This window comes from Helobdella robusta (assembly GCF_000326865.2).
Source record: "Helobdella robusta unplaced genomic scaffold HELROscaffold_85, whole genome shotgun sequence".
In the NCBI taxonomy this organism is placed as follows: domain Eukaryota; kingdom Metazoa; phylum Annelida; class Clitellata; order Rhynchobdellida; family Glossiphoniidae; genus Helobdella; species Helobdella robusta.
The window spans coordinates 321,404-331,436 of NW_008705490.1; the positions used below are offsets into that span (position 1 = coordinate 321,404).

Below are 10,033 nucleotides of genomic sequence, written 5' to 3' on the forward strand. Positions count from 1 at the left end.
CAACAAACATTTGGTTCAGAAAAAATTTTCCAAAAATGGTTGCTGGGCAAGTGTTGAACAGTGTGGAGAATTCCGGTAAAATTTGTATAAAATTAGTTTAAATGCAATAAAATTTATCTCAATATCTTAAAAGAGCGAATTCTGATGAAATTTTAAATTTTTTGAACTCGCTATGCGCAAAAATTGTAGGTGAAGGAATCTACAATGCAATGTCGATGTCGAATCTGGCGGCAAATTTTTTAAAAATGTGGTGGAGTGGATCTGGAAATGAAGGCATCTATTCCGTGTGCATCATGTCTCAAAGTATGTTCACAATTTTTCTTCAAAAGTGTTGTTTTAACAGTTTGCAAACATGATTTATTCATTGCTACAAAATGGTTTAAAAAAGTTTTGTTGAAAAGTTATATTTCTACTACTAAAAAATTTCCATTAAAATAAGATTGGTACGACGTAGACTACGGAATATTTTTTCACTTTCCGGTTTCTTTCGACAAACCAGGCGAGTATACAGTCATCACGGATCTATCCTTAACTTGGGACGTCCAATACAACATACGCAGAATTATTACGGTAAATAACAAGTCGAAATGAGAGAAAATTAAATTTGAATTTGAAAAATTGTTCAAATACATAATTTCTAAAACATTTCAAGGCATACATTCAGCATATGGTTGAAGCATTATTCAAGAGAGCAACAAAAGTTAATACATATATTGCCGCACTTAATACTGGTTAGATTTTTGCTGAAGTTTCTATACAAACTGTATTAAAATTAAATTGAAATTCAAGATTTATATGTTTCATATTATAATTTTCACGATTTAGATAAGAAAAATGATGCCACTTGTGAATATCCGGTTGCTGAATTTGCATCTGACACAATTGTTGATAAATACGGGACTCTGGACTCTCGTTATGGTTCAATCTTGAAATGACTTGTTTTCTTTTTTTTCTCAATAATGTGTGGAGACAATAATTAAATAAGGAAAGTATCATATCATAGAATTAACTCTTAAACAATACGTCATTTAACAGGTGACTCTTTAAACTAATAATAGTATGTTGATTGTTCCTTGATGAAATGTTCGTCTTCGTATAGAGTTGTAAGACTCAATGTTTCTGATTTTGCCTTCTGGACAAATTTTGTTAAATTTTAAAGATTACAACTTAGTAAAATTTTGTAATAACCGGTAGTTATATGTGTGATTTATACATCAATTGAAGCAAACTTAAATTTAAATTAATGTTCATTGAACGTGGAATATCTATCTAACTTCAGTTTGTCGTTATCTTTTTTACGCTGCCGTCGTAAATTTTAAAAATCAGTTTAAAAATAGGCGTAAATAATTTTAAATTCCTAATTTCAAATCCAGTAAAAAAAAAAATGGGAGTAGAAAAACAAGTTTTAAGATCTACAAAAAGTCAAAGAGTGTCGTTCGTGCGTTTTGTCAATCAAGTCAAGCGGCTAGTTGCCATTTTTTGGATAAATTTTGAGGGTATCCGCGTCCGGTATACCCAGCTGAATTACGGCGACCACATCACCATCTACACTTACGTCGGTCACCCATGGGCCTTTGCCGATGCGGACAATGATGAATATCTGGTGACAAGCAAGGGCGAGGAATACTATATGCCAAAACCTTGTGATGGCAAAAATGTTGAAACCGTTTTTATCCGACTGCCTGGTTAGTTAGTTAAGTTGGTTTGTGTCTGCTGCTGCTTATAAGTAATCTAATTTGGGATTAGTGATATTTTAGTTTTATAATATTTATAATATTGCTATTTGCAATTTCTCATTCCTCAAGAGGTTGATTAAATAATAAATTTAATATTAATTTAATGTTAATTTAATCATTCATTATTAATTAATTTTTATTTTTAGTATTTTATTTTGAAATTTAATTTGTTATTTTATTTGTTATTTAATTTTGACGAAATGAAATTATTGTTTTTTCAGTTTATTCGTTGAGAGAGTGCTGTTTAACAGCAGCCAAGAAATATTATCTTCCAGAAGAACTGCAATCCATGCTGATACCTGATCAGATCAAATTTGACCTGCGGAATGACAAAAAAAAACAGGCAAACAGACAGTTGGTTCGCGTCATTGTTAACATTTGATGCAATGCCGTTTTTCATTTTCCTTGCTACCTTTACAGTTCTATGTAAATTTACAGTTACTATTTTTTGTAATTTTACAAACACTCAACATTTATGACCATTGAAATCTGCATATCTTGAATTTGTTTTATTTTTGTTACTTGCTTACAATGTGTCCTTTGATGTCATTGCTTCTAATTTTTGTTTTTTGCTATATTAATTTATATTCCAGTTTATATTTTTGTTATAACAAACAAAGAAAACTGTTTTTGAACTTAAATTCATTTCTTACCCTTTTTTTTAAATTTGGTCTTTAAATAATGTTCAATTTACAGTTACACAACTCTGAATTTTATACAAAAAAAATCAATCTACATTGACTGTTTGTTTGAAGTATCATACTAAAATACAAGTGGAATGTAATTTTAACGTAAGTCAATAATAACACAAGTCCAGTGATAGTAAGTGGTTCGTCGTGTGAATCAATCCATCACGTACACACACACACACACCAGCAGTGCCAGCAGTTTTTACTTCAATTTCATTATTAACGAAAGAATTCGATGTAGAGTTAAACATTGTAAGTGTGACGATGCATTCGAACTACATTAGATAGAATTGAACATTCCAGGGAAATATTATTATCGGTGTATTGTCTGTACTTTTGTACATTTCCTTGTCTTAACTCCTTGCCCACAAGAAGGAATATTTCTTGCTACATCTATCTGCACGAACATGAGTGACAGTAAAATAATGAAATCAAATGAAATTCAAGAGACAATCACGTCTAAATACAGACTGTTCATAGGTTGGAGTTGTATTTTTACAGGTGTGTTTCTTTTTGAGAGCGTGTTAAACATTTACTTAACGTAGGAAACCAACAAAAACCGCGGCAAATATTTTTATTTTTGCGATCTTCTGTTGAGTACCTCGATTTCAAGTTCTGCCACCAGACCACTCATATCCATCTCTCTCTCGATGTCATGTAGTTCTCTCAGATGCATCGAATCGTCGCTGAATAATTCTCTCTTCTCTGTCTCCTCCACGTGATGCCATGTTGCCGATGATGTCGTTGCTGCTGCTGCGTTTCTGTGGTTCAGTTGTTGGCCTCCTGCACCAAGTTTTTGTTCCTCTCCTCCTCTCGCTAATTCACTCGTTTGGCTGTTCTCGCTTTTCTTGGTGCAATTTTCTAGACTTTTACATAGTTGGCTTCTTTGTCGCTTCTTAGATTGTTGTTGCTGCTGCTGTTGTTGATCAGATTGTAGCGAATAAACGTTCGGGCGATTTTTAGAGTCAGGTTTTGAGCGCTGTTTGAAGATTTTTGCACCGACAACAGGCTCCACGCATGCTTCTTCTTTCGCTACATCCGCTCTAGCTACAGTTTTTCTTTCCCTTCTCCTATCTATCTCAATTGTTTTTCTTCTGCTACTTTCATTCGAAAATGTACAACCACAACAACAAAAGACGCAAAAAATTTCGGAGCACCTCAAGTAACAACCACAACACCTGACGAAACATTTCCTGAACGCCTGTCTGATACTTTTTCTAAAGTTTCTGGACATGAAGCAGTAGATGAACGGGTTGGACATGCTTTGCAGATAGGGCAGGGTGTTTATGACCAACTGTTGGATTGGTGCAAGAAAAATTTATTTATATTTTACATTACTGATTACTTTTTTACTATGAATAATAAGCAATCTTTCATTCCTAAAACTTGGAGTAATGGATTCGCCTTTCATCATCAATAAAATCAATCTCTCACTCATTACTATCTTGCGCTTCTTTTCTTATTCACTCCTTCCTTCCTTCATTCATTTTTTCATTCGTTCATTCGTTCGTTCGTTCGTCCATTCATCCATTTAACCCACCATAGCATAATACAGAGCGTGAGATTGAATCAGATCAGCCTCGAACCTCTTTAAAACCAAAAAAATCCATTTCGGACCCCAGCACAGAAAGAAGACGACGATGATCACCAACAACATCTTGATTATCTGTGTGTCGGTGAATGTGTGTGTGTGCGTGTGTGTGTGTATGTGTGTGTGCGCGTGTGTGTATGTGTGTGTGTACATATTTTTATTTTTTAATGGCTGACTAATCACCAACAACGTACACAAAACAACAATGACAACAACATCAACAACAACCTGTTTCCTAATTTCTCTGATATCGTATGAGCAGTTAGGGCGTAGCCCCCCTAATCTTATGTTGCGGTTGTCAACTTTTAATGTAGTTTTGTTGTTGATGTTGTTGTGGTTACGGTTAATGTTGTTGCTGACGTTGTTGTTGTTGTTTGGTTGAAGCATGCTATTCATTGATCTGAAGTGATGGAATGATTTTCGTTCGTTCGTCAGCACGTACGTCATATAATTGCTTGCTTGAAACATTTGAGCAGCCAGTCAACAGTCAATCAAGTAGGCAATTAGTCAATCAGTCGATCGATCGATCAATCAACCAATCAGTCAACCAATCATTCAATCAATCATTCAGTCAATCAATCAATCAATCTTTAAATTAGTCAACCTCTGTCGGGCTTTTACTGAAATTATCAATTGAGTCATCAATTCATTAATTCATGTTTTTCCGTTCGTTCATTTATTCATTCATTCTTTCATTCATTCATTTATTCATTCAACCGTTTATTCATTTATTTGTTTACATGTCCATCCAGCCATCCAACCATCCAACCAACCAATCAAGACACATTCGTTGAGCAATGCAATTAATCCTGCCATTTATTTACATTACCAAACCGAGCCAATTGAATTGTATGTAAAAATAAAAACAACAAATTCGTCGTCACATCGTCATCGTCATCATCACCGTCATCATCATCGTCATCATCAATCCATCATGCCGACAAATGAATTCCTATGTGAATAATTGGTCATCATCATTAAGTGTGTGTTTGTGGGTGGGTGCTGTGTTTGTTTCTCTGCCTGCAAATTAATTACAGAAAGAAAGAGAGAGAGAGAGAGAGAGAGAGAGAGAGAGAGAGAGAGAAAGAAACATAAAAACGAAAATATGGACGACAGAACAAAATTGAAGGAGAGAGAAAAAGTGAGAGAGAGAAGAACAAAAATATTTTTCCCTCCACTGCGTGTTGGTGTGTGTGTGTGTGTCGGTGTTTGTAGATTTTGTTTGTCTGTTCTGTCAACCATGTCAATTAAATAAACATAAAACAAAATCACATACACACCACGTTGAACGTACAAACAAACAAATACACAAACACACACAAACACCCACACACACACACACACACACACACACACACACACACACACACTCACACACATACATGCACAGATAAATATTTATTGTTTGGGTGTCGTAATGGTTGCATGATCACGAAGCGCTTATATATAATTCCAATGTATTTCTACTGTGGGATAGGTATGTGTGGGTAAATAAATTTTGGCTTTGTTGTTGCTGCTGATGTCTGTGTGTGTGTACGTGTACTTATATATATGTGTGTGTGTGTGTGTGTGTGTGTGTGCTAGTATAACTAAACTAGACACGTACAAAAAAGACTAATCGTAAACAAACAACGGGAGCAATCAATCATTTGAATAAGTAAGGATGTACATACAAACACACTCACACTCACACACACACACACGCACACACACACAAACACAAATACACACATATATTGCTACAAACACACTGAATTCATATCCACATAAATTCATTCATTCACTCATTCACACAAAAACGACTGTGACGAGATTCATTTTAGAATTTAAGAAACTTATTTTTGTAAATAAATTTTCTCCTTTCAGCGTATGATTGACAGTTATAATGGAAATTTACAAAAAGATATTTTGAACAGTTTTTTAAGAGCACGCACACGCACGCACGCACGCACGCACACGCACACACACACGCGCATACAAACACACGCACACACAACGACAGCTAAAGACAATCCCACACTAACTCCATCCTGTATAGCTGCCTAGTCGAATTCCATAGAACGTTGATCACGTGACTATAGCAGAAGGCCAAGATGGCGGATGGCATGAGGAACATGACGAACAGCTGATAGCCCACAAAGAGCTTACCGTACGCCTCAGAGCAGGTGTAGATGGTTATGTTGAAAGTACTGTTGTTGTACACCATCTTCGTCGTATCCTGCTTCCAATTGGCGGTGGTGGGTTTTTATCGATACTATTAATAACCATATCATTACCATCATCATCATCATCATCATTATTATTATTATTAGCTTAGTAGTAGTAGTAGTAGTAGTAGTAGTAGTAGTAGTAGTAGTAGTAATAGTAGTAGTAATAGCAGCAGCAGCGGTAGTAGTAGTAGTAGTTTATTATTAATACAAGCAGTGGCTATGTTGTCGTTGTTGTTGCTAAGTAAGAGTGAAAAGTCTTTGAAACAAACGTCAAGGAAGTCTCCTCCATCGATCATGGCGTCCGACCGACGACGCGTGAATGACGATAGGGCGCTTCATTTTTGCGAAATTAAATTCTTAAAACTTTTATGATCTTTTTTTGGTCGTTTCATGCGTCTTCAATGCCGAAAATCGCCATATTATAACTTTATTTTCAAAAGAGAAATAATTGTAACTGTATCAGCAGCAGCAGCAGCAGCAGCAGTAGCAGCAGCAGCAGCAGCAGTAGTAGTAGTAGTAGCAGCAGTACTACTACTAGTAGTAGTAGTAGTAGTAGTAGTAGTAGTAGTAGTAGTAGTAGTAGTAGCAGCAGTAGTAGTAGTAGCAGTAGTAGTAGTAGTAGTAGTGGTAGTAGTAGTAGTAGTAGCAGTAGCAGTAGCAGTAGTAGTAGTAGTAGTAGTAGTAGTAGTAGTAGTAGTAGTGGTGGTGGTGGTGGTGGCAATAGAAGCAACCAGTCTCTTTTTTTGCCTGTTGAAATCTATTTCCAGCACGTTAAATAGGATTAATATAAAGTGCGAACCAACGACAACATCAAAACAACAACAACAACAACAAAACATTAACAACAGTATCGGCAGCAGCGAAAGCTCGCGACAAAAATTTTTATTTCAACGTGGCACGCTTGGAACATCTAAACTAGCATAAAATACTGACGTCTGAATGAGGTGCTGCTGTTGATGTTGTAGTTGTTGTTGATGTTGTGGATGTAGTTGTTGTAGTTGTTGTTGTAGTTGTTGTTGTTGATGTTGTTGATGTAGTAGTTGTTGTGGTTGTTGTTATAGTTGATGATGATGATGTTGTTGATGTTGTTGTTATTGTTTTTTATGTTGATTTTGTTGTTGCTGTTCATTTTGGTGTTAGAGATGTCGTTGTTGTTGTTGTGGTTGTTGTTGTTGATGCTGTTGTTGTTGTTGTTGTTGATGTTGTTGTTGTAGTTGATGATGATGGTGATGTTGTTGTTGTTGGTGATGATGCTGTGTTAATAATGATCTAGTTATTAATTTTTAATTAGTTTGATTTGTTTAACTTTCGGGCAGTTTCTTTTAAGATGAATTCAATTAAAATTTTTCAACCGTCTCAAAAAAAACTAAAAGAAATTTTCAAAAGTAAAATTAAAAAATTATTACAGCAGGATCGTCATGCATACAAACAAACAAACAAACATATATACATACATACAAACATACAAACCAACAAACGAACGAACAAACAAACAAACAAACGGACAAACAAACATACACAAACATACAAAACCCACACACCAGTTCTTTATTGATGATGGTCAACTCATAATACGCTTTTGTTGTCATTCGCCCGTGCGCAAATTTAGAACTTGCGTGTATGTGGGCGTTTGTTTGTTTGTATGCATGTTTATTTGTATGTTTGTTTGTTTGTTAGTATGTTTTTTAATAGTTATTCATTTGCACGTGGGCTAATGTTCATTTGAATGAACGAGATAAAAGGAGTTAAAGACAAAAAAAAAGAACGCAAATAAAAGAAGGAGAAAAAAGAGAGAGAACAAAAGAGAGAGAAAGAGAAAGAGAGAAAATGAAAAAATATATTAGATGGTCCGAATATGTTTCCAGGAAAGATGAAATATTATTTAACCGGCGAAGTCATAAAAATCACCGTCTCCATTGCTAATAATTCCACCATCATCGTCATCATCATCGTCATCGTCATCATCATCGTCATCATCGTCATCATCATAATCATCGTCATCATCATCATCATCATCATCATCGCATTGCACTGGTCTCCCGTCATTGTAACTAATGCTAATCCACGTTTTATGATCGCCAATATCAACTTATTGTCATCATCATCATCATCGTCATCATCTTTATCATCATGGTGGTGGTCATCATAAAAGTGGTCATCATTACTCCCATCATTATCATCAGCAGCAGCAAGCAAACACAGACAATCAAGATTTTACCCATAATAACACTTTGACGATCCCCGGGAATTTTAATTTTTATTTTTTTCTCCCCCCCCCCCCCTCCTCTCTCTCTCTCTTTCTTTATCACGTATTTATTGTACCCTCTATTTACCCTCATGATCTTTCTTTTTCTATTTCATTTCTTTTTCACTCCATTTGAAAAGTTTTTTTTCAAAGAGATCTTTTCAAAAGTAGTCCAATTCCGCTTCGATTAGCCTAATTTCAAAATTAACAAAGCATAAATGTATGTTTGTATGAATGAATGAATGAATGAATGAATGAATGAATGAATGAATGAATGAATGTATGTAAGTGTGTATGTTTGTTTGTTTGTTTATTTGTTTGTATGTATGTTTGTTTGTTTGTGTGTGTATGTGTGTTATACTTGCACTTGTCTGCCATGACGCGTGAAGTCACGACAAATTATAAATTTTATGTTGAGGTTTAGTTTGCATGCAGATTGCTATGCAGCGTGCATACATAAACATACACACACAAACAAACAAACATACAAAGTAACAAACAAACATTCACACATACATTTATATGTAAGTTGTTACTAGTTTAACTGTTGTATCCCCTAAGAATTATTTACTGTTTATGTAGAGGTAGCAATGAAACAACACTTGTTTGTATGTATGTATGTATGTTTGTAATTGCTGCTGCTGTTGTTGTTGATATTATTGTTGTTGTTGTTGCTGCTGTTGCTGTTGTTGTAATCAATGTTTTAATTCATATCACCTCAACATCACCTTCAAAATCTATCCAGGCAGAAGAAGCGCAAGCAAAATGTATATATCAGAAATGCTAGAAGTTCGGTGACCAATGAAGATGGTGATAGAGATGGGGACGATAGTATTGATGATGATATTGATGATGATGATAACGATGATGATGATGATGATGATGATAACGATGACGATGATGATGACGACGACGATAATGATGATCATTTTGTGACGATGTTGGCGGAAATAATATTGATGATTAATAACTGGACGGCAATGAAAAATTAATTTGCATTCTGATGTGATGGTGCTGAAGATGATGACGATGACGAGAATGATGATGATGATGATGACGATGATGATAATAAAGAAAAGGATGATGATGAGAAAGGTGATGATGATGAAGAAGAAGAAGATGATGATGATAAGGACGAGGATGATGAAGTAGAAGAAGAAGAAGATGATGATGACGAAGAAGATGACGATGACGCAAAGACATGCATAGCCATAATCAAAAATTTCATTTTTTTCGAGAGAGAGAGAGGGGGGAAGGGAGAAAAAGAGAAATAGAGAGAGAAAGAAAGAAACAAAAATGAAGAAAGAGAAAAAGATTTAGTGTAATTTTTTTCATCTTTTCAAATTATTTCACTGTCTTGAAAAAAATTTTTTGCGCGCATATAAAAAAGGACAGCAAGATGGCCGGGTCTGAATTGTATAGAATGGAATAAATCTTATTTATGTTTGTGTATGTGTGTGTGTTTGTGTGTGTGTTTGTGTGTGTGTTATTGTGTGTATGTGTGTGTGTGTTGTGTGTGTGTTATTGTGTGTATGTGTGTGTGTGTGTTTGTGTGTGTTGTA

At 35.0% G+C, this 10,033-nt stretch overlaps 2 protein-coding genes across 2 annotated transcripts; both read left to right on the top strand.

Annotated features, from left to right (window-relative positions):
* Positions 1-35: 35 nt before the first annotated feature.
* Positions 36-935, top strand: HELRODRAFT_182369 (hypothetical protein; the record flags this gene model as incomplete). Its single annotated transcript, XM_009032638.1, has 5 exons — positions 36-75; positions 190-303; positions 440-570; positions 653-731; positions 826-935. 5 exons carry the CDS (start codon positions 36-38, stop codon positions 933-935), a joined length of 474 nt encoding a protein of 157 aa, XP_009030886.1.
* A 356-nt stretch (positions 936-1,291) lies between these two features.
* HELRODRAFT_194575 (hypothetical protein) lies at positions 1,292-3,264 on the top strand. The gene is made up of 3 exons (XM_009032639.1): positions 1,292-1,685; positions 1,958-2,090; positions 2,616-3,264. Exons 1-3 carry the CDS (start codon positions 1,385-1,387, stop codon positions 2,707-2,709), a joined length of 528 nt encoding a protein of 175 aa, XP_009030887.1. The 5' UTR covers positions 1,292-1,384; the 3' UTR covers positions 2,710-3,264.
* Positions 3,265-10,033: the final 6,769 nt, after the last annotated feature.

Coding starts and splice junctions, on each gene's coding strand:
- HELRODRAFT_194575 (XM_009032639.1), top strand. CDS start 1,385: ATGGGAGTAGAAAAACAAGTTTTAAGATCTACAAAAAGTCAAAGAGTG. Junction 1,686..1,957: donor CGTTTTTATCCGACTGCCTG/GTTAGTTAGTTA, acceptor TTGTTTTTTCAG/TTTATTCGTTGAGAGAGTGC. Junction 2,091..2,615: donor AAAAAACAGGCAAACAGACA/GTTGGTTCGCGT, acceptor ACACACCAGCAG/TGCCAGCAGTTTTTACTTCA.